The sequence below is a fragment of the Rhinatrema bivittatum genome, chromosome 3 (genome assembly GCF_901001135.1).
Source record: "Rhinatrema bivittatum chromosome 3, aRhiBiv1.1, whole genome shotgun sequence".
NCBI lineage: Eukaryota > Metazoa > Chordata > Amphibia > Gymnophiona > Rhinatrematidae > Rhinatrema > Rhinatrema bivittatum.
In genome coordinates, this window is record NC_042617.1 from 390,691,372 (window position 1) to 390,718,185 (window position 26,814).

At 44.4% G+C, this 26,814-nt stretch overlaps 1 protein-coding gene across 3 annotated transcripts in view; it reads left to right on the forward strand.

The window, feature by feature from the left end:
• Window positions 1–26,814, forward strand: part of ASRGL1 (asparaginase and isoaspartyl peptidase 1) — a 90,418-nt gene that overhangs the window by 2,711 nt on the left and 60,893 nt on the right. For all 3 annotated transcript variants that reach the window (XM_029595638.1, XM_029595636.1, XM_029595637.1), the window contains one exon: window positions 8,645–8,866. In XM_029595638.1, the coding sequence (XP_029451498.1) occupies window positions 8,680–8,866 (187 nt within the window). In that variant the 5' untranslated portion in view covers window positions 8,645–8,679. The remainder of the gene's footprint in view (window positions 1–8,644; window positions 8,867–26,814) is intronic.

Here is a 26,814-nt window from a genome sequence, read left to right on the forward strand (position 1 = left end):
GTCTGGCCCCCACACTCATGTACCTCGTCTTTTTGATTGTTGCCAGTTAAGTGCTTCACTCCCTTCCATGATCACCAGACACTGCTGCTTGCAGTCAGTACTCCTCATGGCCAGGCCTCATCGGCAGCAGCAGCCAATGCAAGGATGGCTGGGCTCGTTCCACCCACCAAGCCCCCCAACAAAACGCGATTGACAGCAAAAATCACCCAATAATAAGCAACCCATAAACTGAAAAAAAAAAGTGAATCTCTAGAAAAAAAAAAAGCCCAAACTCGCATCAGAGTTGACCGGGCTTGTGCGACACACCTGCACACTGCAGGCGACACACTAACGTGTCCCGACACACAGTTTGGAAAGCTCTGACTTAGTGTGTGGGTACTTGCCAGGTACTTGTAACCTGAATTAGCCATGTTGGAAACAGGATGCTGGGCTTGATGGACCCTTGGTCTGAGCCAGTATGGCAACTTTTTATGTTCTTAGAGGCTGAAGGATCTGAATATGTATACCCTGGAGGAGAGGACATGCAGGGGAGATATGATACAGACCTTCAGATACCCGACAGGTACTAATGATACACAAACTTCCAACCTTTTCTTTTGGAAAGGAAATGATAGAACTAGGGGTCTTAGTATAAAACTCCAAGAGGGACAACTCAGAATTAATATTAGGAAATATTTCTTCATGGATAGGGTGGTAGAAACATGGAATGCCCTCCCAGAAGAGGTGGTGAAGATGAGAACAGTAAATGAATTCAAAAAGGCATGGATTCCTAAAAGCTTGAGATTGGAAATGAAGAAAAGGGATAACCTGCATGGAGCGGTAGTTACTACCTTGAGCAACATGCTGGGCAGACTGGATAGACTATTTGATCTTTAGCTACCGTTATTGCCTTGTTACTCCCCTCTTAAAGATGGGGAGGCCCGGTGTCCCTGGATCTAACACCATTATGGGTTGCGTTTTCCAGCAGGAGTCTCCTCCCAGGATCTGACCTGGTTGAGTCCCCGGAAGGTAATCCCAGATCCCTGAGAGGATCTGTAGAACCTCTGGAAAGTGGTTCCTGGATACTCTGGAACCTGGCAGCCCTTGTATTAAAGAAAAACCCCCAAAAAAGGAGGCTGCAGTTATGCTCTCTCTCCCTGCCCCTCTCCTTGATGAAGGAACAGAAGATATAAGTAGAAGCTGTGTCTGTTTATCAGCAGGTGGGGGGCTGCCTGGAGGTGGTAATTAATGTTGAGCCATTCTGGGTATTCTGTCGGGTGAAAAGAGTTCAAAGCTGAGAATATAAGAAATTGCCATACTGGGTCCATTAAGATATCTGATGTTGGTTTTATGCCTACTGTGCTGTGCCCACAGCTGAGAGTGCTTATTTACTGTGGGGGAGGGAAAACCTAACTCCTCGTGGTGGTGCTGTTTTTTTGGCTGATTCTGGGCACTGCAATCATAGGTGTAACTTGCATTATGTGCACAAGGTGCCATGCAGTATAATACCACTATGAAATCCACCAAGTTCAGGCGGTGCAAAGGGAGAGCTGTAGTTTTTTGCAATTCAAGTGCTAGCCCAGCAGTAAGGATAGCACACCACAAATTTGCAGAAGGAACATACACCAAACCTTTTGCAGTGCACTAGTTGATTAGTAATTAGCAAAGCATGGTTCTCAGAGCTTGCAGATCTCAGTCTATAATAGTAGAGCTCAAAGTCCTACAGGCTACTGAATGACCTGACTACATGAAGGCAAGAGGTATGGTTATCTAGAAAATGGCCCAAAGGATTTGCCTCTGGCTGCGTTTGTGCATATTTCATCCTATCACGTTGTCTTGGTTAAAAGCTGAGGCTCAGTTAACTAAAGTGAGGTGAACTCACCGAGACATAAATAGCTCCACACAAATTTAAGAGGTAACAGCAGGGACAGTATTACACATTTTTAAACTAACTTGAAATGGAGAGTTAAAAAAAATCAGAAGGTAGCCAGCCTATCCCAATTGCTAACAAACTTACTTATCCCCCAACTGTAAGGCAGGGCTAGGATCAGGTTCACTTAGAAAATGCAGCTGGATCACCGGGCATCCCTTGGGGGGTAACTGGCAATCTCAGCCGTAGCAGCCCTTAAAAAAGGTGGGTGCAGTTCACAGCCCTGCAGGCTCGGTTCACTTACGTTAAATGAATTTGGTGTACAGAGAGGATCTGAGAAGGCCCCCGCCATGAGGTCCGGCAGGTGCCCAGCCCTGAAAGATGCCTTTTGCCTCAAGGAAAGCCTAATGGAGAATCTTTAGGATGAAATACCATCACTCTGTCCCTTAAGCTAAATAATAGCGATCGAGATCTGAGCTTTGTCTGATCCAAGGCAGGAACAGCAGGATCAGAACCGCACAGGACCTTCAAGGGAGGGGACTCTCCCACTCCCTTTGGGGATATGCTAACCCCAGGATAATGTCTGGGGAAAGTCTCCTTTTCTTCCCCCACCAAAAAACTTAAAATTAAAAAAAAAATCAGGAGGGCTACAAAGTTCCCTAGCAAGGATTCCTTTCCATGGAGTTTAAGGTTGATGCACAAAGCTTATCTAGCCATGCAGGAACCTACGTATTTCAGTGTTTCTGGTCCCTAAGAATTAACATTTGCCCCTGGGGCAGCTGCCAAGGGGCCGAGGTAAAATCCTGAACCCCTTTAAGCAGACTATCAAGCCCCAGGTCACCCTGGAGGAAGAAAGGTAGCAGGCATTAGATATCGATGACTCCACCATAATAGACCTATCCCAGGAAGAGAACTAGCAGTCCTCATTTCCAGGATAGTGGTCTCTTGAATGATATCTCTTGTTTTTGCGAGAAGAAGAGTGTTAGGCAAGCTATCCTCTGCAATAGGAAGAGAGGGATAGCCTACTCAATCTCTCAAGCGGATTCTCTTATCTCAGCAGGCATGCTCCAAACCTGTATCATGGTAGAAGTGGGGGTGGGGATCAGCACTGAAGGTAAGTATATTGGCTGAAACAGGCCCTGTGGGACCAAGCAGTGATTTCCCCCCCCCCCCCAGGCTTGGAGACACATGCAATCTGACTCCAGCCTTTCTTAAAACACTTATCTTTCTTACAACTTCATAATCGCACAACAGTAGGCTGTCTTCCCTTCAGAATATTGTACTCAATTACTCGCAGTTCAGTACTGCTTCCCTCAGTACTTACAGCTCAGTGTTTGGACAGTGCTACTTTACAGGAGCTGCCTTCCTCCTGGAGTCTTGGGTCTGGTCTGACTAACCCACCTGGGTCCTAGCTCTTATTCCTCTCCTGTTGGGTCCACCCACAGAGCTCTGTCTCACCAGAATTAAAGGAGACTAGGCCTGGTTCTGCACTGGTTTAAGGGGGAACATAGGAGCACTGCCTTACAGGCCCCTTTAAGCAAGGATTCTGCAAGCCTCCATTTGTGGAGGCAATGGGGCCCAAGCTACTCAGTATGGGGGGGGCAATATCCTTAGTGTTCTGGGTAGGGAATAGGTACCACCTGGGGAGGATATCTTCAATGATTCTGAGGTCCGAGTCCTCAAGAAGAGAACAGTCTTGCTACCTTTTTAAAACAGGGTATGGTAAAAATAATATAAAAAAATGTAATCAGATGTAATGTCTATGGAGAAAATATGCCCAGTCCCAAAAGTGGATTTTGACATAGCAAAGCCCCCAAAACCTTCATTAAGTTTGTGGTAGTGATGCCAGCAGCCCGGCACATGCAGGGTACAAGGCCGCACATATACGTAGGTGTTTGGCTTGTAAGTGCCAAGCAGGCTCAAAATAATTTCACACCTCCTTTGTCAGTCAGGTTGGGTGGGGTACAGAGCAGGATGTCATCCGGATTCTAAAAGGCCTTGAGCAGGTGGCACCTTAGGCCATTTAAATGGAATTTGCTTGACTAAGACACATCTTAGAGCGGCAGGCTTAGTTCTGCAGAGATACTTAACCAGGAATTTCTCAAGATCTGGTTCCATTTTACTACTCAAGCTAGTATCTGCTTTCCATGGAAAGCAAAGGCCAATCCAGACCTCGGCTATGGTGGCTGGTGGGGAAAATTTAAAACCTGTAATTATTAAATATACATCTGATTCTCTTGACTTACCTAACATTATAGAGGAACAGATGAGTGGTTCCTGATATTTGGTGCCCAAAATGAGGTAGATGGGCCCCTAAGACCACCATACCAGAAGGATCAAGGAGGCAGTTGCACTGGCCTGTCTATTATCAGGATAGCAGGTCGCAGTAGGGCTCTGGATTCACCCTACAAGGGTACAGACATCATCCTAGGTGGAGGCACATCAGCCTCACCAGCAGCGTGGTCATCCTTGCACCATTTTGAACTCCATAAATTGATCAAACAGTCAAAGTCAGTCACTGATTTTGAGACAAGGATTGACAGGGCATCCCTGTCTTCCCCACCCCAGCAAGGGGAAGCTTTGGAAAGTCCCAGTTGTAATGACTGATCTATCAGTATGATACAGAAGGTGAAATTATACTTAGCCAATAATTTTCTTTCCTTGAATATTACTAGACCAGTCAAGAACCTGCCCAAGAAGACAAGGGCGAGGAGGGTCAGGGGAACTAAGGGCATCAAATGAGAGGTGACTGCCAGTGCCCTCCTTTCTTCTGCTGCCTATATTCTTTCCTCATGTTACATTTGTGGCTTCCTCAGAACGGGCCCCAGTACCAGGTGGTATATGTTTCAAGAATGGAGTGTTAAGGGGATTCCTAGTGGTCACATTGTCTTTGGCAGTAGGCTTCTGGTTTTGGCCAGGGCCATGCCTCCTTTATAACCCTACAAGTGAGTTCATGAAAAAAGTGTGTCCTCTGTTTCCATCAAGCTGAGGAGGAGGGAAATCCCAATTGTATTGACTGATCTAGTAATATTCAGAGAGAAAATGATCAGGTAAGTATAATTTCACCTTCTAAGAACATAACATAAGAACATGCCATACTGGGTCAGACCAAGGGTCCATCAAGCCCAGCATCCTGTTTCCAACAGTGGCCAATCCAGGCCATAAGAACCTGGCAAGTACCCAAAAACTAAGTCTATTCCATGCTACTGTTGCTAGTAATAGCAGTGGCTATTTTCTAAGTCAACTTAATTAATAGCAGGTAATGGACTTCTCCTCAAAGAACTCATCCAACCTTTTTTAAACACAGCTATACTAACTGCACTAACCACATCCTCTGGCAACAAATTCCAGAGTCTAATTGTGTGTTGAGTGAAAAAGAACTTTCTCCAATTAGTTTTAAATGTGCCCCATGCTAACTTCATGGAGTGCCACCTAGTCTTTCTATTATCCGAAAGAGTAAATAACTGATTCACATTAACCTTTCTAGACCTCTTATGATTTTAAACACCTCTATCATATCCCCCTTCAGCCATCTCTTCTCCAAGCTGAAAAGTCCTAACCTCTTTAGTCTTTCCTCATAGGGGAACTGTTCCATTCCCTTTATCATTTTGGTCGCCCTTCTCTGTACCTTCTCCATTGCAACTATATCTTTTTTGAGATGCGGCGACCAGAATTGAACACAGTATTCAAGGTGCGGTCTCACCATGGAGCGATACAGAGGCATTATGACATTTTCCGTTTTATTCACCATTCCCTTTCTAATAATTCCCAACATTCTGTTTGCATTTTTGACTGCCACAGCACACTGAACAGACAATTTCAATGTGTTATCCACTATGACGCCTAGATCTTTTTCCTGGGTGGTAGTACCTAACATGGAACCTAACATTGTGTAACTATAGCATGGGTTATTTTTCCCTATATGCATCACCTTGCACTTATCCACATTAAATTTCATCTGCCATTTGGATGCCCAATTTTCCAGTCTCGGAAGGTCTTCCTGCAATTTATCACAATATGCTTGTGATTTAACTACTCTGAATAATTTTGTATCATCTGAAACTTGATTACCTCACTCATCGTATTTCTTTCCAGATCATTTAGAAATACATTGAAAAGTACAGGTCCCAATATAGAGCCCTGAGGCACTCCACTGCCCACTCCCTTCCACTGAGAAAATTGTCCATTTAATCCTACTCTCTGTTTCCTGCCTTTTAGCCAGTTTGTAATCCACGAAAGGACATCACCACCTATCCCATGACTTTTTGCTTTTCCTAGAAGCCTCTCATGAGGAACTTTGTCAAATGCCTTCTGAAAATCTACCAATTCACCTTTACATGTTTATTTACTCCTTCAAAATCGTGAAGCAGATTTGTGAGGCAAAACCTGCCTTGGGTAAAGCCATGCTGACTTTGTTCCATTAAACCATGTCTTTCTAAATGTTCTGTGATTTTGATATTTAGAACACTTTCCACTGTATTTTCTGGCACTGAAGTCAGGCTAACTTGTTTGTAGTTTCCCAGATCGCTCCTGGAGCCCTTTTTAAATATTGGGGTTAAATTTGCCACACTTCAGTCTTCAGTTACAATGGATGATTTTAATGATAGGTTACAAATTTTTACTAATAGGTCTGAAATTTCATTTTTTAGTTCCTTCAGAACCCTGGGGTGTATACCATCCGGTCCGGGTGATTTACTACTCTTCAGTTAGTCAGTCAGGCCTACCACATCTTCTAGGTTCACTGTGATTTGGTTCAGTCCATCTGAATCATTACCCATGTAAACCTTCTCTGATATGAGTATCTCCCCAACATCCTCTTCAGTAAACACTGAAGCAAAAAAATCAATTAATCTTTCCGCAATGGCCTTATCTTCTCTAATTGCCCCTTTAACCCCTCGATCATCTAATGGTCCAACTGATTCCCTCACAGGCTTTGTGCTTCGGATATATTTTTAAAAGTTTTTGCTGTGAGTTTTTGCCTCTATAGCCAACTTCTTTTCAAATTCTCTCTTAGCCTGTTTTATCAATGTCTTACGTTTAACTTGCCAACGTTTATGCATTATCCTATTTTCTTCTGTTGGATCCTTCTTCCAATTTTTGAATGAAGATCTTTTGGCTAAAATAGCTTCTTTCACCTCCCCTTTTAACCATGCCAGTGATAGTTTTGCCTTCTTTCCACCTTTTTTAATGTGTGTAATACATCTGGACTGTGCTTCTAGGATGGTATTTTTTAACAATTTTCACACCTAACTATTTTTCTCATTTTATCAAAGTTTCCATTTTGAAAGTTTAGCACGAGAGCTGTGGATTTGCTTACTGTCCCCCTTCCAGTCATTTAATTCAAATTTGATCATATTATGATCACTATTGCCAAGCGGCCCCACCACCGTTCTGTGCTCCACTGAGAATTAGATCTAAAATTGCTCCTTCTCTTGTCTGTTCCTGAACCAATTGCTCCATAAAGCTGTCATTTTATTCCGTCCAGGAACTTTATCTCCTAGCATGTCCCAATGATACATTTACCCAGTCAATATTGGGGTAATTGAATTCTCCCATTACCGCACTACCAATTTGGTTAGCTTCCCTAATTTCTCTTAACATTTCACTGCTCGTCTGCTGTTTTTTTTTTTTTTTGCAAGTATGCTTTATCCCAGACCTTCTTGAATTCTGTTATTGTTACAGCCTCCCACTCCAGGAGGGTGTTTTGCACATCCACCACCCTTTTTGTGAAAAAATAGGTTTCCTGATGTTGCTCCTAAGTCTTCTTCCTTGGAGCCTTATATCATGATCTCTTATTTTGAACTTCCATTTCACTTGAAATCTGTTTTCCAGGTATTTGAATGTCTTATATCTTCCCTTCTAGGGTATACATATTTAGATCTTCTAAGTCTTTTTGTAGGTCCTTAATCCTTTGAGATTTTTCTAGTTTGCAGCCTGTCTTCAATATTATGGAAAGTAATTTCCCTTTGGCTGAACCAGAAGGATGAGAGGATACAGCGAGAGATATTGCAGATTTGCCAGGAAGAGCAGAGAATAAAACTGGGCAGCCCTGGAACTTAGTAAGATTGTTCAGGAAATATAACCTAACATTTTTTTACAAATGGAAAAAGAGATGCAAAACACTTCTTGTTGTAAGCAGGAGGTTGGGGGTAAGGTTGAGAAAAAATAATTGATGACTTTTGGTTCTCTCTAATAGGCAATACAGGCTGGATTTTACAACCCCGGTGCGCGTAAATCCCGGGGTTTACGCGCATGGCTGGGCCTTATGCGCGCAGGGCCAGTTTTCAAATGGGCATGGCCATATGCATAAACCCTGGGATGCGTGTAAGTGCCAGGGCTTTAAAGGGGAGCAGGGTGGGGCTAGAGGCGCCCGGTACAGCGGCCATTTGCTGCTGTGCCGGGGGATCGCGCACCAGCAGGGTGCCGGCACGCGCAACTTGCTCCTGCTCCTTTGCAGGAGCAAAAGGTAAAATAAAAAAAATAGGGATAGCTAGGATAGGGATAGGGGGTGGGTAAGATGGGGAAGGCCCCGATGCGTCGCCACGTGAATTTGCTAAATTATAGCTCCCCCCCCTTGTGCGCGCCGACCCAGACTTTTATAATATGCGCGCGCCAGCACACACATGTTACAAAATCACGCATCCATGTGTGTGCGCCGGGTAGCACGCGCACATGGACGCGCGTGCGTATTTTTGGAAAATCTACCCCTATGATTTTAGAACGGTGTTGATATAATTTTCCTCAGTGTAACTCTACTGTTAAATTTATTCTAAAACTGTTACTCATTTTGAACAGATTCCAGGGACCCTAATTCAGTAAGACTTACCAAGATGAAGCCTGTTATTGTGGTTCATGGAGGTGCGGGCACCATTGTGAAAGAAAAAGAGGAAGGATACCGTACAGGAGTTAAGCAAGCAGCTTTGAAAGGTTATAACATCCTGAAGAACGGAGGCAGTGCCTTGGATGCAGTGGAAGAAGCTGTGGTAGTCTTGGAAGACAATCCTTACTTCAATGCAGGTAATTGTCTTAACCTATTTAAAAATGTTTGTGTCGTTTTTTTGATTAAAAAGATGATACAAACATTTTTGCGATGTGAAGGCAGGATACAGAGAGAGACGGTATGGCCAACGTCTTTGTTAATAAGTCTTTTAGGAATCAAAATTAAATGTCTGACTGTGGCTTCTTTTAAAGTCCGTGGACACTTATCTAATGTGCAATCATTCAGTAACATGCAGTGTATTTAGATCATAAAGAAGTTGCCCAGGGAATGATGAACTAAACTAAAAGGATAAATGTTGTCTGTGCATAGAACTGCAATACAAAAAACAGTCAGGCCTGCCAATTTAAGAAGAAAACGGTTTGTTTACATGTTACCAAACTTCCCATAAACTGCAATTCAGTCCCATGGTAGAACTCTCATTAGAAGTGGAAATATATGATCTCAAACTTGGGTGGTGTGTAATTAGTCATGTAGCAAGCCCAAACTACTGCCAATCAGTTATGAACCCTCATCCTTATACTACTAGGAAGTTCTGGGATGTGTGAACACCATTGTAGAATACTTGTTATCAATGAGAGATAACTGAGGTAGTAGATTTAAAGTACAAAACATATATAGGGCCTGATGTTCAGCTGCTATCTGGATAACTTGTCTGGGATACTCAGCAGTTTGGCCATGCTACTGAATACACCCCAAGAATTAAAATTGGAAAAATGAAGAGCCTGGACAAGTTAAAGTGGGAAAAACAATCCAAGAAAATACAGTGGCTGCCAGCTATTGGGGGTTGGAGCCACACTGGCCACCCTGATGTCTAGGGAGAGGAGATGATGGGTGGTGGTGATGGTGATGGGATCTACATTAACCACTAAAGGTCTCTGGGGAGAAGGGGTGCACCCTGGCTGCCCTGACATCCAGAGAAGAGGGGACGGGATCTGCATCAGCTGCTGTGATGTCCAGGGAAAGTACTAAGACTTTGGGGGAAGAGCTGCCCTGATCCCTGGGAGAGGGATCAGAGCTCCTGAGGTTAGTTCTGACTGCAGAGAGACAGTCATGGACCCAGTGATTCTCAGCGTATTCCTGGGCTCATCACCTTTTCCATAGATTTATTACTGTAAGCTCTACTCCTCACTAATTACAGTAAACGTTCCATGAAGTTTCATGAGTTTCCACTTGTTATACCTAGAATTTGAAGCACCTTGTGTAAGGGGTGGACTTTTTTTTTTTTTTGTAGTACACAGAATAGAACAGTGCTGTAAAGTGCCAAATCTCTGGGATTACCAGGCATGACTGTGTTTTTTATGATAAATGCCAGGCTTTGACATGTTTCCTCTGGTCAGCTTAATCCTGGAATATTCCTCAGCTTCTAGCTCTGCTCTTCTCCTCAGATGGCACCAGAACAGGAACAAAAGTTTCCTCCAGTTGTGTTTCTTTGCACTTGCAAAGCATTAGTTCTGTCACCATTTGTGAATTGGCAAATGGAAATTTACATCTTGATTATAGGTTTAAATTGGCGTTCTTAAAATCGTAAAGCAGACCAGTGCTGTACCTTATAATTAGTAATATTAACTAAACAGGTTCCAAGACAGTTCATTTTAATGATTTCTGTTGACTCTCATCACATAACAAGGTCTATTAGACACTTAGATAATTTATATAGAGACTTTCCCTGGCAGTAAATTGGTAATATGTTTTGAGTAATGGAGAAAATGCTCGTAGATAAAGATTGCGAGGCCCATCTCTTTTTTGCTCCTTCTTGGTGCAATACCACAGGCATCTGAAGAACCTCTGTGCTTATTTCATGTTTTGTGCAGTTCTCGTTTCCCCATAAAAGAATTTCAAATAGTAGACTGGTGAATCTTCAGACCCTTAATTTCTCATTCATGGTCCCTTCCTTTTCCTGGGATGGATTTTGAAGCTGCCCTGGGTAAAACTGTACCTTTCCCAATTTCAGATTTCCCCCCCCCCCTCCCCCAATGATACCTGGGATCCACTGCTTGATACTGAAATCTCCAGTTTTCTTCTCTGTGCTGTATCGTGTGGATTCCGCCATTGTACCAGTGTGGCAGGTCAGTTCCTCCTCTCTCCTCCCAGTTATGGTGCAGTGCAGACTGGGTACCCACTCTGATCAGCCAGCTTCCAGATAGTCAAATGTTCATTCCTTTCTTCCATCCTTCTTTCTTTTTTCTTTCCTTCCTTCCCTTTTCTTCCCCTGTATTTATCAGTGAAGATATTATGTAGCCTTGCCACGTGTTCACAAATTGGATGGTTGAACATTGGCAGACCTACCAGAAAGAGCATGATGACCTATGGGTATGGAGAGCTGAATAGATAAAAGTGAAGAGTTATGAAGAGCTGTGGAATGAATGGATTTTTTTTTTTTTAATTTTATTTATATTCTGCTTTTTCTGACACTTCAGAGAGGTTTGCATGCGGGTACTGAGGGTGAGTAAGAAAAGTTTGAACTATATGCAGGAATGGAAAGGAGCCAATGTAGTGACTTAAGATGGGTGTAGCAGCATTGGCGAGGATAAGTCTCCTAGCTGAATTATGAGTAGAATATAGTGGCGCGAGGTGGTTCTTTGGGAATACCTGTGAGGAGCAGGATGCCATAGTCTAAGTGGGAGATGAGTGTATGGATAGGGTTTTGATAGGAAGGAAGGGATGAATTTTAGTGATTTATATGAAGCAAGAAATGACATGTGATAAAAGTGTATTGGATGTGTGTAGAGAGAGAACAGTCAAAGATGACTCCAAGTTTATAGGGCTGAAGGAACACGAAGATGGCAGTGTTTCCCCACAGAAAGGGAGAAATAAGAGGAAAATGGGTTTGGGGAGAAGACTGTAAGTTCTGTCTTTGTGTGTTTAAATAGTGGTGGGACATCCATGCGGCAATGACAGACACAGAGATTTGGGATTGCTTTTCAACACTTTTGGTGTAAAGAGGTAGATCTGGGGGGGAGTCAGAATAAAGATGCTACTGAAAACAATCAGAAAAATTCAGAGCACCAATATAGTGGAACTTGAGAAGTGTGATGTTAATTTGATTATCTAAGTATTTTATTTTTCTTAGATTTTATTGTTCAGATATATTTTTGTTGTTAACATTAATGCTGTTTGTTTCTGCATGTGTGTGTTGAACTGTTATAATATAAAACAAATAAAATGTACCTGCGCTGTAATTAGTTCAGTTTTGTTTGCTACTGAGAGGTGATGAATTGGAAGTCGGTGAATTACAAGTTTTAATAATAATCATAGTAAAAATGATAAATGAGATGGAATGGCTCCCTTAAGATGAGAGGCTGAACAGGTTAGGGTTCTTCAGCTTGAAGAAGAGATGACTAAGAAGAGAGATAATTGAGGTTAACAAAATCATGAATGTAGTGGAACAGATAAATAGGGAACAGTTAATTAACCTTTCTAATAATACTAAAACTGGGGGACACTGGTAGCAAATAAAAAAATAAAATACAAATCAGAGTGTGCATTAAGAGAAAAAACATAATCATTTGTGGAAATTGTTTCCAGAAGATGTCAAGGCATCAAGCATAGCTGGGTTTAAGAAGGTTTTGGACAAGTTCCATAAACCCATTATCACCAGGTAGACTTGTGAAAGCTAAAAATGTAGAGCAAAAATGAATGGATCTACACTTTGGAATTTGCTGGGTATCTCCTAGTGACCTGAGTTGGCCTCTGTTGGAAATAAGATTCTTAGCATGGCAAAAATGCTTTTGAATTCTGTTGTTTTGACTTCCCTCACCTCCATTGGGAGGCTGCTCAATGTTTCTTCTGCAAAGAAATAGTTACTCCTGAATCTGTCCCCTTTTGAGCCTCAAGGAATGACTGTCTAGAACTTCCTTTCCATTGAAAAAGCATTAGTCATAACTTTTTGAGGTATAAGGATTCTGAATCAAAGATTTGCCATATTGATCTGATTTATAAGAGAGTTCTGCATATGACAACCCTCTTATATTTGGACTGTTATGGTAAATACATTCTCGGCACTACAGTAGGTGACCCAACTTCCATTCTTATCTGAGCCTGGCAGAATATTGCTGATTCTTCCTTCACCAGGCTTGGGCATGGCATTTTTTTGCATCCTTCCCTACTGGATGTGGTGAAACGCTGCTTTGGCTGTTGTCTCCTCCCCCTGCCAGGCCTGGTGGGACGCTGGTGCTGCCGCCTCTTTCTCTGGTAGAGACTTGCTTCTTCCTCTCTCAGTAGGCCCAGTGAAACACTGCTGATTGTTCCCCGACCTGACCTGGCAGGGTGCTGTTGTCCCTTGCCTTTTGTCTTTGACCCAGCGGGTTGGGCTCTGCCAGGCCTCCTCGGCAGCAGTGCTTGGTTGGAGACATTTTGGCTGTGATTTGTAAGAAAAGGCAGGATTTTGGGCATGCAAAATGTGCAAAAACCTCTCGTCTTATAATTGGGCTAATACTGTACATTATTTTTGTATATTATTAGTTTGCAATAAGATGAAGAATGGCGATGAAAGAGTATCTGTAAATCTGCTGCAGGACTTTTTAGTTCATACATCTTGCTCTATGGTATTATACTATGGTGTTTATAATATGAAAGCCACAGTCAGAGAAAAAAAAATGGATTCAGTGGTGTGAAGAAGCAGGCATGGCTATGAATGAATGCTTTAATATTTTGTCTACATTAGGTTGGCTACACTGAGTAATGCGTGTATTCTGTAGTCTATATGGTTTCCTATGGCTCTATAGTTTAGTTTAGTGTACAGGTTGTCTGTTCTGTAATTTGCTATTCAAAAGTTGCTTCTTTTCTCTTATAACACCTTCATTTCTTTTTTACTTTATTAACAAAATCGAGCAAGCAATACAAGAAATAATACAATAGAAATATGGCTTTGTACACCTGTACCTTCTGAGCATCCAATGCAGAACACAAGGACTTAAAAACACAAAAGGAAAATCGCTGTCATTCTTTCTAGACAAAACAGTACAAAAAGAGTTCTAAATAATGGAGATAAAAGATCCATACTCATTGTAACCTGAAGACCAGGCACTACTTTTAAAAAATGAATCTGTAAAAGGCCTCCAGATTCACTTGGCATCTGTGTAGCTATTTTTAACCTTTTATATGAGTAATTCCGTGACATATGTACTTCAGAAATTGTGATATTAGCTGCAAAAGAGGATTACTAGGGGAACTCCAATACTTAACAATGTTGTGCCTAGCTGTTACCAAAAGATGGTTAACTAACTGAATTCCCCTTTTAAAGATAGGCTACAGAGTTTAATCGATGCCCACATTGCAGAACAGCTGGTTCCTCTGAATATAATTCTAGTCAGCTTATGAGTCCATGAAATATTCCCAGCGCAGAACGGTTTTGCTTACCAGATGTGAAAAAAGTTGTTCTCGCCCCATAGTCATGCAACACAGGTGACCACGTAATCTTCATTTTCATGTAGTCACTTAGGTGTGCACGGACAGTGATTAAAATTTTTACCAACGTTCTTTTGCCACTTGAAGAATTCCCCTTCTGCAGACTCATATGTACATATTAGATTATTTTTCCTAAAACCAATCTCCTCTCTGAGGAAGATTTGCATTTGTTCATATCATCAGCAGTTGACTCAATCAGTGTTCTGTAAATTAAGGAAGACAACCCTTTCTCCCAGGACAAGCAGGATGGTAGTTCTCGCATATGGGTGACGTCACCAGACGGAGCCCTACTACGGAACACTTTTGTCAAAGTTTCTAGAAACTTTGACTGGCACACTGAGTGCACTGAGCATGCCCAGCATGCCATGATCCCTGTGTCCACAGGGGTCTCCCTTCAGTCTCTTTTTTTTTTCTGCAATGCAGTTTGCCTCATGTATAGGAGCTCTGTGAGATTTTCTCACAACTTTTCCTCACAGAAACACTTGAAGTTTTATTTCACAAATAATTTATCCCTACACGGGTCTCCCTTCACGTACATTTCATCGATGTTTGAGTACTATGCCCTTATTTTCGGTCGGTTCCTGTCACCTCACTATCTGTTTCCCCGGGTTACCAACTGAATTGTGGCCTTCTTTCTCCCTATGTCTGTCACCCTCGGTCCGCCCCACGATGCCCATGAGTGTCCTTACTGTGATCTTCCACAGGGTTCATCGGGGCTAGAGGGATAGGGACGTCCATGGTTCCCGTTGCTACCAGGGCCGCCGCCGATGCCATCGATGCTCTCATTGATTCCATCGGTGCCATCGATGCTCATGTCGATGCCATCGATGCCCTCATCGATTCCATCAGTACTTCCATCGATTCCCATCGATGCTGTCGATACTACCGAAGCATCTATACCTCAATCAATGCCCTTGACTAAAGAAAACGCTCCATATTTTGGGTTCTAAACCAGAGCCTCGTGTAATCCTTGGGCAACAAACAATGCCAGGAGCAGTGGAGGCACGGTGACAGTCCGTCACCAATGCCATCCGAGACAGCGAGGGCATCTTCCTCTGTGCTGGAGAATGACAGGGCCGAGCACCGAGGGGAAACATCGCTACTGCCACGGTAAACAACCGTCACAGATGCCGTTCTGGACATCAGTTGCAGTTCTTCTGTGCTGGAGAATGACCGGGCCGAGCTCCGAGGGAAATATCGTCGCCAGCACCGACGTGGTTCCACGTTCAGTGCCGGCACTGATATCGCACTGGCATCAATGTCCATTGAGCCAGTTGCGAAGTAGGCCCGGGTACACAAGTCTCCATGCTCCTCTGCACCTGAGGCACTGAAGTGTTCCCCACAGACACCGGTGCCGGATACTGAGCCACCACAAATTCATGTTGAAGTGCCAGTAACGCCTAGCCTGTCTCCCCCTGTAGCTGTGCTACCCATACCAGCTTACAGGGAGGACCTGGATTTTTGTCCCTCAGGCTGTCCTCTATGCCTTCTGGAATCTACTACCACTGGTGCCATCGATGTTTGTGTCGTTGTGCCACAGCCTCATCGCGACACATACCAACGACAGCCTAAGTCATCGCTGCCGACTCGTCCTTCTGAACCTCCACCACGAAGGGTGATGGGCACTCTAATCCTGCTTCGGCACCGATCCCACGAGACCTGGTCACTAAAATGGACCAGATGTTTTCGGAAGGTTCTTGGTCGTAACATCTTCCAAGAACCATATTGGTATCACATATTGCTATTTACCAACTATGTTTGACACAGCACCAAGGGAACCTCTCTGCCAGCACATGGGATTGCTTCGAGACGTCCTCCCGTTGCCAGCAACAGGACTCCGTACTCTATAATAACCTGGCTTCCGGCCCCTGATTTATAGCCCGAAGTCCAAGATGACCTAGCTGATCTGTCATGCACAAGGTCCAGCAGACAGTACCTCAATTGCAAGACCACCGCGAGATACTGTGACAGCTCTCTACGTTTCTTGCACAGCAGAGAGAGATGCTAAAAGGACCTTTTACCGCTCACACTCCTGCGTGAGACCAACTGATATCCAGATCACACCAGCTCCACCAGTCGGGCAGGCTCCTGGATTTTCCACCTTGCCAGACAATAGAGCGGCCATCCCACTGAGGACCAGGGCTCGGGATACTGTTCCCTGGACGCAACAAGGTTGGAGGATTTTAATCCTGCTATTTCCTTCTTTCAACAGAAAGCAGGCGCTCTCTACCCATCCTGGACCTCCGAAATCTCAACAAATTTCTTCAGAAGGAAAAGTTCTGAATGGTGTCTCTCGCCACCATGCTTCATTTTCTACAATAAGTGGGTTGCCTCTATCCTCTGGTCTTTCTATGCACTTCATTGTGAGTCAACATTTTCAATACCAAGTTCTGCCATTCGCACTAGCTTCGACAACTTGTATATTTCACCAAATACCTAGCAGCGACTGCCGCTTGTCTACAGAGAAAAACAGCATTCACGCCTTTCCTTACCTGGACGACTGCCTAATAGGTGTAAATCCAAGCAAGGAGTTCTAAATTCTCCAAAACTCACTATAAATCTTCTAAATTTGGCTGGGATTTCTGATAAACTACCATAAATCCCATATGGAAGTTCTGGGCACTACAGTCTCAACGGACTTCCTGCCCAACAACTGTGCAGTCAACCTGTCAAATTCTCCACATCTCTGCGTGCATGCAACATAGCCTCAGCCCATCAATTCTTTCATTGTTGGGCCACATGGTTTCCACTAGCCATGTCACGCCTATGGCCAGACTAGCCATGAGGAAAACTCAGTGGATTTTCATATTTCGGTGGCTCTAAGCCGTTCAACTGCTTTCGTCCCTGATCCATGTCACCGATCCAGTACTAAATCCTCAGATGATCTTGGCCACAATCGCATCATCTTGGGTTAGAGAGCTCATATCAACACCCTCCAAACCCAAAATAAGTCTACTCTGCTCCATGGAAAGTCTCAGATCAACTTCCTGGAGCTTCAAGCCATGCGTTGTGCCTTTTATGCCTTTTATGCCTTCAAACACTGCCTCTCACACAAGATTTGTGGATACAGGCAGACAACATAGTGGCAGTGTGGTACTCGAACACACAGTGACACACGGGCTCTTATCTGCTGTGCCAGGAAGCCGCGCAGTTCTGGACCTGGGCCCTTGCACGTTCCATGCATCTCCGGGCCACTTATCTAACAGGCATACCGAACGTATTAATAGACAATCTCAATCGATGTCTCCATCCTCACGAGTGGTCTCTGAATCCATGTGTAGCGAGCAAAATCTTATAGCGCTGAGGTCAACCAACCATCGACCACTTGCGTCTGAATAGAACCACAGAGTGGACAGATTCTATTCCTTATACGTGCATCAAAATGCGTTACCATGGACGCCTTTGCTTGCCCCTGCAACAAAGGCCTCCTATATGCGTCTCTTCCGATACCGCTCATAGCCAAAACTCTCCTGATGCTACAACAGGACAGGTTTTCAATGATTCTCATAACCACGTCCTGCCCTCAACAAGTATGCTTCCCCACACTTCTCGACCTATCACTCCAATAACCGATTCGCCTTCCCACAGGTCAATCTCATAACACGGACTTACTAATATTCTCAGGTACTTGTAACTTCACAACAACCTTCCACACGTAACTCTTACCATTCGAAATGGGCAAGTTTTACCAAATGGTGTGCACAAAAAAGTATTGAACCCTTTTGTCTGCCCCACTCCATCTCTATTAGGCTATCTAGGATACTTTTCAGATTCTGGTCCCCAGACATCCTCCGCATGGGTACACCTCAGTTCCATTTCAGCGTACCACCAGGGAGTAGGGGATGCTCGGTTAACAGCTCAACCCCTTATAAGTCGGCTTATCATGGGTTTTATACAACTTAAGCCTCCTCTACAATCACCGGTTACGGACTGGGGCCCAAATGTAGTGCTTACAAGACTCATACGTTCCCCGTTCGAGCCTCTGCCTTCCTATAACTTTAAAATTCTAACATGGAAAATTCTTTTCCTTGTAGCCATCACTTCTGCTAAAAGGGTCATTGACTTACAAGCCCTTTTTGCATACACAACCGACACTAGGTTCCTCCATGACAGAGTGGTCCTCCATACTCACCCTAAATTTCTTAAGGTGGACACAGCCTCCCACCTTACTCAGTCTATAGTCTGCCCACTTTTTCCCAAGGCCCTCTCTCACCAGGGCGGGAGGGTTTTGCATACCTTGGACTGTATGCGTGCACTTGATTTTGCCTAGACCACACTGCACTCCATAGGAAATCCACCCAACTCTTTTTCCTTCCTTGACAAAGACAAGCTGCGAGTTCCAGTGGGCAAACAAGCGCTCTCCAACTGACTAGCAGACTGTATCAAATTCTGCTATGAGGAAGCAGCCCTTCCTCTCCAGGGGTGAGTGCAGGCACATTCTATAAGGGCCATGGCAACATTGGTAGCATACTATCGTTCAGTACCAATTGCTAACATCTGCTAGGCTGCAACATGGAGCTCTCTTCATACATTCACAGCCCTCTACTGCTGAGATACGGAAGGAAGTCCATCAAGACTCTGCCTTTGGCCATTCTGTCTTGGCAAACTTGTTCCAGTATAATCCCCAACTCCTTCCACAACCACCTGCTGTGATTTCAGGTTGCCTCATCATTGCCAATAGCACCCCAATTATTGTGCCTGCTGCACAAGTTGTCTGCTATTGGCCTGTTGTAGTATGAGTCAGCCTGTAGCTTGCTAATCACCCATGTGAGGACTACCATCCTGCTTGTCCTGGGAGAAAGCAGAATTGCTTACCAGTAACAGGTGTTCTCCCAGGACAGCAGGACGTAATCCTCATGAAACCCACCCGCCACCCCGCGGAGTTGGGTTTGCTTATGTTTCTTTTATTTTTTCGCTTGCACTTTTTGCTACAAACGAGACTGAAGGGAGACCCCTGTGGACACAGGGATCCATGGCATGCTGGGCATGCTCAGTGCACTCAGTGTGCCAGTCAAAGTTTCTAGAAACTTTGACAAAAGTGTTCCATAGTAGGGCTTCATCTGGTGACGTCACCCATATGTGAGGACTACATCCTGCTGTCCTGGGAGAACACTTGTTACAGGTAAGCAACTTTGCTTTATTATCTGGCACTTTTACCAACATTTTTCATAAGGGATGAACCCTTTCTCACAGCCCAGTGTATGCATTTCTTTTGATAACATACCCTGTAATTGTAAAAACAAAAAAAATGAAAACTCAAGACGCCCTGAGTCTATTTTTCTTTGAACTTGGAAGCAGATATAAAGGCCTTGTTAACAAAAAAGTGAAAAAAAAATCCTGACCCGTTGTATTGGCCCTCAGGGCTCTCCAAAAGGAAAAGTTAATTTTGGAAAAGTACCCAGGGAGATCTTGATTCTTCTATAATAGGATAAGTGGGAAGGGAAAGGTTGATAAATGCCCATGAAAACTGGGGTTGAAGGCATAAAAAAAAATTGTTTTTCTCCCTTGTGCAGGAACCAAGGGACAGAGCTACACTTAAATTATGTTTAATTTTACTCAGAAGAAAAGGGAAGTTTACAGGGCAATGTGGAGCCAACTGCAAGCTTATTTTCAAAGGGGAGCTCCTGGTGGAGTTTCCCTTGAAGAATCCTGCCACCTCTCACAGCACGGGTATAAAGTGCCTGGGTACTATGTGCCCACATTGAAGTGGGTCCAGAGTGCTCACAGTGATTTTGACCCTGTTGCTCACAGCCTGGATGTTGAGAAATTAGTTTGGCAACCACTTGATCTTTCAGAAGATGTCTCGGGTCCTGGTGGCTTCTAAAAAGCCTTCCTCTAGAACGTCCTATGGACTGAAGTGGAGGAGTTTTCTGTGTGGTGTGAGCAGAAGGCCCTAGATCCATTCTCCTGCCCCCCCCCCCCCCCCCAAAAAAAAAAATTTGCTTGATTACCTTCTACACTTATCGGAAGCTGGCTTAAAAACCAATTCCATTATTCCATTCAGGATAATGATGGATAATTATATGGATATCTCTCAGTAACTGGCTGAGTTATCTCTCCTCATTATAATTAAAATCCCCTCTAGAGGTGCAGATTTATTTTTCTTTTCATTCGTATTATATATTATAGTGGTATTGGATCCAGTAATAATGGTGGACTTAAAGTTTGGAGTACGATTTATGTTAATATGATGTCTTGGTTTTGTAATGTTACTTAGTACTTCAGAATGTATCTATTAATCAAGATTGTTCTTGATATGTAAATTGATATATGCATAAATAATAAAAAAAAAACAAAAAAAACCCCACAACTCCATTAGAGTTCATCTGAATGCAATTGGCACATACTACCATGGTGTAAATGATGTACCCATCTCTGTACTGCCTATAGTTGTATATTTCATGCAGGGCCTGCTTCAATTGAAGCCTCCCCTAAGGCCTCCCTCTGTGTCTTGGTACCTCGATATGGTGTTAGCTCACTGATGAAAGCTCCTTTTGAGCTGTTGCGCATCTGTGACCTGAAGTATCTGACCTGGAAGGTCATATTTTTGGTGGTCACCTCAGCACGCAGGGTCAGTGAGCTCCAAGCCTTAATGATTTATCCACCTTTCACTAAGTTTTATCATGATGGTGGTCTTGTGTACGCACCCTAAGTTCCTGCCTAAGATGGTGACTGACTTCCATCGTCCTGCCAACATTTTTCTCAGGCACTATTTGCACGAAGGGAAACGAGCCCTGCACAGTTTGGACTGCAAGCGAGCCTTAGCCTTCTATCTGGAATGGACAGAAGCCCATAGACAGTCCACCCAACTTTTTATTTTGATAGAAATAGGTTAGGCATTGCCAAACAGACATTATTGACTGGGCTAGCAGATTGCATCTCTTTCTGTTATGCTCACGTGGGACTGCATCTTGGGGGTCAAGTCAAGGCTTATTCTGTCCGAGCCATGAAAGCGTCTGTGGCCCACTTGCGAGCAGTTCCTATGGAGGAGATCCACAAAGCTGCATTGTCTCTACATGTTCACATCTTACTATTGCTTGTATAGAGATGACCAATGTGATAGTAGGTTTATCCAATCTATCCTTCTGAATCGGTTTGATGTTGGAACCTAGCTCTCTTCCGCCTAGGGCCCATTGTTTGGGTTCAAACTGTCTCCCTCTTGTATTACCAACAACACTATTGTTGTTGTGCTCATTGGCACCTGGATAGGTGATTGGTCCCCTTTTATGTTGGGGGACAGCCTGTAGCTAGGGATTCACTCAAGTGTGAAGACTACCATCCTGCTTGTCCTCGGAGAAAGCAGAGTTGCTTACCTATAACAAGTGTTCTTCAAGGACAGTAGGATGTTAGTCCTCATGAAACCCACCTGCCACCCTGTGGATTTGGGTTTCTAATTCTATGTTATAGGACTGAAGAGGGACCCTGTGAGGATGTGTGGTATAGGGCATGCTGGGCATGCTCAGTGTGGCAAATCAAAGTACTAGGGATGGTCCCAAGAAACAAAGCGGAAGCCGATCCAAGATGGCTAGTAGCAATGAACACGAAGAGATGGATCAATAAAAAAGGACTTTATTGAATCTTGCCCGACTCTGGCCGAGTTTCGCTTTTCTAGGAGCTGCCTCAGGGGCTTGACAGCCACATCAATTGGCACATTCATGAGCACACTATTTCTGAAAATATGATTGTCTCATATGCTGCAGTTGTGTATGAGAAGACTATTCATTGGTTGAAAACAAACTATTGTTGTGGTTGTGAAAACGCCACTATATATACACTCCTTTGACAGCGGCAAGGCTAAAAAAAGACACTTTATATCGCATAGAGCCTGCTGCACACCGAAGCTAGTATAAATAATGGTCCAAGGCTCCTTGGCAAGGGGGTATGTATGTGGCTGTCAAGCCCCTGAGGCAGTTCCTAGAAGAGCGAAACTCTGCCAGAGTCGGGCAAGATTCAGTAAAGTCCTTTTTTACCGATCCATCTCTTCGTGTTCAAATCAAAGTACTAGAAACTTTGATATACCGTATTTTCCGGCGTATAAGACGACTTTTTAACCCAAGAAAATCTTCTCAAAAGTCGGGGGTCGTCTTATACGCCGGGCACACCTGCTCTCTGACCAGTTTCTCTCAATCACACACACATGCTCTCAATCAAATGCATTCTCGCACTTACACACAGGCAGGGTGGCTGCTTCTCTCTCTCTCTGTCACTTCCACCCCCACCCCCGAGCACAAATAGTAGCTGCATCATCTCCTCCTCCAGCCCCCGCAGGCCAAGAAAGAAGAAACCCATCGGCCGCGGGAGGCTCATGCTGCTGTCTCCTTTCCCGATTACCAGCTCCTTCGACTGCTCGGGGCCGATGCTGCTATCTTTTCATGCGGCACGGCTTTCTCCTTCCCGCGCACCGCACTGCCGTTGCCGCTGGGCTATCAGCACGTTCAAGCCCAGCGGGAACGGCAGCGGTGCAAAAAAAAAAAAAAAAGCTGTGGCATCCGCGGCTGGCCTTGTCTTCTTCCCGCCCCCCCCCCCCCCCTTTGAACCGGAACAGGAAGTGATGCGCGGGAAGAAAGAGCCGTGCCGCGTGAAAAAATAGCAGCGGCGCAGCAGCATCGGCCCCCGAGCAGTCGAAGGAGCCGGTAATCGGGAAAGGAGAGAGCAGCATGAGCCTCCCGCGGCCGATGGGTTTCTTCTTTCTTGGCCTGCGGGGGCTGGAGGAGGAGGCTGCTGCAGCTACTATTTGTGCTGGGGGGGGGGGCGTGGAAGTGAGAGAGAGAGAGAAGCAGCCAGCCTGTGTGTAAGTGAGAGAGAGAGAAGCAGCCAGCCTGTGTGTAAGTGAGAGAGAGAGAGAGAGAAGCAGCCAGCCTGTGTGTAAGTGAGAGAGAGAGAGAAGCAGCCAGCCTGTGTGTAAGTGAGAGAGAGAGAGAAGCAGCCAGCCTGTGTGTAAGTGAGAGAATGCATTTGATTGAGAGCATGTGTGTGATTGAGAGAAACTGGTCAGCGAGCTCATGTGTGTGAGAGACAATGAAAGTGACTGCTCAGAGAGATGACTGATGTGTATGGGAGTGTGAGAGAGAGAAAAAGCATGGAAGTGAGAAATCTGGGTATGTGAGAAAGCATGGGAGTGAGAAGCCTGATTATGTGAGAGAGAGCATGGGAGCGGGAGGACTGGCTGTGTGTGTGTGTGCGCGTGCATGAGAGAGAGACTGGTTGATAAGGTGACGGTGTGTGTGAGAGAAAGAGACTGCTGTGTGTGAATGTGAGAGAAAGAATGTGATTCAGGGAATGAGAAGCCTGTGCACGTGGAGAGTGAGCATGGAAATGAGAGAGAGACTGGTGTGTGTGTGTGTGAGACAGAGAAAGTGATTATGAGAGTGAGAAGCCCGTATATGTACGGTAAGCAGAACACGGGAGTGGGAAGCCTGTGTGTGTGTATGGCATGAGAGAAACTGTTCAGGAAGGTGTCTGGTGTGTGTGTCAAAGACTGTTTGGGAAATGATTGGTGCGTGAGAGACAGAAACTGGTCATGGGGGCATGACTGGTATGGTGTGTGTGTGTGAGAGACATGGGCCCTGAGGAAGAGGAATAGGAGAGCTGCTGGAGGGGGTAAGGAAAGGTGGCTTTTTAAGTTTATTTTTCTTGATTGACTGCCATTTTAATTATTTAATATTATGTGATGTGTCTGCTTTTTTGAAATATTTTATTGGTGTTTGGAGAATGTTTAATAGTTTTTATGAGTTTTTAATTGTTGGATGTTATTCTGTTCATAGCTGTTTTGAAACATTTATTCTGCTTATTAGTATAGTTTTACAATTATTTATGTGTGGGGATCTATAGCTGCTTGCTAGTTCTGTTTTCCTAATAAGAGGTATATTAGTTTTTAGGGCCTGATATACGGTATTTGTAGTGTTGCCTTTTCATAGATAGGGTTGCTCCTGTTTGAGTGTAAAATTATTTTTTTTCTTAAAAATATGTATAAAAAAGGGGGGGTCGTCTTATACGCCCAGTCGTCTTATACACCGGAAAATACGGTAAGTTTTCTGTATAGGAGCTCCATCTGATGATGTCACCCATGTGTGGACCAACATCCTGCTGTCCTCAGAAAACACCAGTTTCACTGCTTTCACTCTGCTCACTGTCAAGCTGTGGAATCTGTTGCCACAGGATGTAATTAAGGTGACTAGCTCTGGGGTTTAAGAGGTTTGGACAAGATCCCCTAAGAGATAAGTAGCAAGAAATGGATTTACTTTTGGGATCTGCCAAGTACCTGTGACCCAGAATGGCCATTGTCTGAGACAGGATGCAGGGCTATATGGACAATGGCATTTCTTGTGTTCTTATGTACTTTGCATGCCTGCCCTATCTGATGCTTGTCCAGATTCAGGCCTCAATGGTGGTTCTATCTGTTCATTATGTCACCCGCAGCAGACTTTAAAACCAGGGGTTCCCAAACTTTAAGCGACATTTCAAATCACAAAGAGGACTGGGATCCCATTTGGAGATTTTGATGAGTTTGGGATGGGCAAGGCATTTCCTCTAGAGTCTGGCCCTTTCAGTGATTTGAAATGCTGTTGAAGGGGAAGACAGGAGGCAGGATTCCCACAGAGCTATGGCAGATAGTGTCAAAAAAATATTTCTAGCAAGTTGGTGACCCTATCACCTGGGGTACCCTCCCACTTGCTTCCCCTTCCTCATCTGCCCCATTGGGAGAGTGGGGGCATAGGGAGGTTATTAGCAGGGTGGCGTTTGCGGTGTACTCTCTCCCAAACCCATTTACTCCTGGTTCGCTCTACTTCTCTCCCCTTCCTCAACCTTTTCTTCCACCTTTTTTCCCCCTCTCTTCCTTTACCTCCTAGCCCCATGCCTCACTCACTTCCTCACACCCTGGCCTCACTCAAAATTTCCTTCCTTTTCTCTCGCCCTCCATCCCCTCCCCCCTCCTCTCATGCTCATCTTCCTTGGCTTACATTTGCCCTTCCCTCCTCCTAGCTACCGTAGCGCTCACGCACCCTTCCCCTTCCCCTCCCCTTTCCTCTTTCTGTCTGGCTCTCCTCCACTCTATCTTCAGTTGATGGGGGCCTAACCTTTCTATCCGCAGCTGAATTCATTGGCAGGTTGCCTGACTCCTGTTCTGCTGATGGGGCCAGGCCTTCCTGCCAGTGACTCAATTAAACAGCATGTGATGACCGGCTTCTGTTCTGCTGTTGGGGCCTGAAGCCTGTGTCAGCACCTCCATTCAGCATCGTGGAGTGGTCAGCTGCTCTTCTGCTTGTGGGGCCTGGGAAACTCCACCAGATTTTATGCCATTGCCTTGCTTCATCTTCCCCCAAAACAACCCCCCCCCCCCTCCCATGCACAACCTAACACAAACCAATGCACCAGATATACCCAATGACCAAGCACAATCTAAAGCTGACGAACTGGCTCTTTTCTTCCAAGGCAAAATCTCCAACCTTTTAACGCGATTGCCCCCTAGCACCACCTTTCCTACTAATTCACTTCAGCTACTAAATAAAGGAATCTCGTTCGAATCATTCGAGCCCATCTCTGTCTCAGAGATCCATTTGTTCCTAAAGAAAACGAAACCTTCCTCCCACCCCCTCGACCAAATCCCAACAAAGCTTTTCCTGCTAATACCGGACACCATCTCCAAAACACTGGCTGACATCATTAACTGTTCATTATCATGGGGACTCTTTCCAGACAACCTTGAATTAGCCTCTCTCAAACCACTCCTAAAGAAACCCAATCTAGACCCAAAGGATCCTAACAACTACCGCCCGATCTCCAATCTTCCGTTTATAGCCAAAATCATGGAAAAGCTTGTCAACACGCAACTCTCCAACTATATTGAAGACCACAAAATACTGTACCCCTCACAATACGGATTCCGTAAAGCATTAAGCACGGAAACCCTTCTCATATCCCTGACAGACCACATCATCATGGGGCTTGAAAAAGGCAAATCCTTCTTACTTATTCTCCTAGATCTTTCTGCTGCATTTGACACCGTTAACCACTCCATCCTCCTCAATCAATTGTCAGATATAGGAATAACAGGAACTGCACTTTCCTGGTTCAAAACATTCCTCAACAACAGAGGCTACAAGGTTAAAATCTACAATAAAGAATCCCTCAGCTACACCTCATCTTTAGGAGTTCCGCAGGGTTCCTCCCTATCCCCCATGCTTTTCAACATATACCTTCTCCCGCTTTGCCAACTCCTAACCCGCCTGAAACTAATGCACTTCATATACGCCGACGATGTGCAAATCCTGATCCCCATCAAAGAATCCATCATTAAAACACTGGAATTTTGGGAAGACTGCCTCAGAGAGATCAATCTCCTTCTTGCCAGTTTAAATCTGATACTAAATACAGCTAAAACGGAACTCCTTCTCATCTCCCCAGAAAATAGTAACCTCTCTTTATGTCCACCAACCAACCTACCCACTACTCAAACAAGGGACTTAGGAGTAATAATCGACAACCATCTCAACTTAAAATCCTTCGTCAAACAAAAGACGGCTTTTATAAACTTCAGTTCCTGAAAAGAATCAAACCT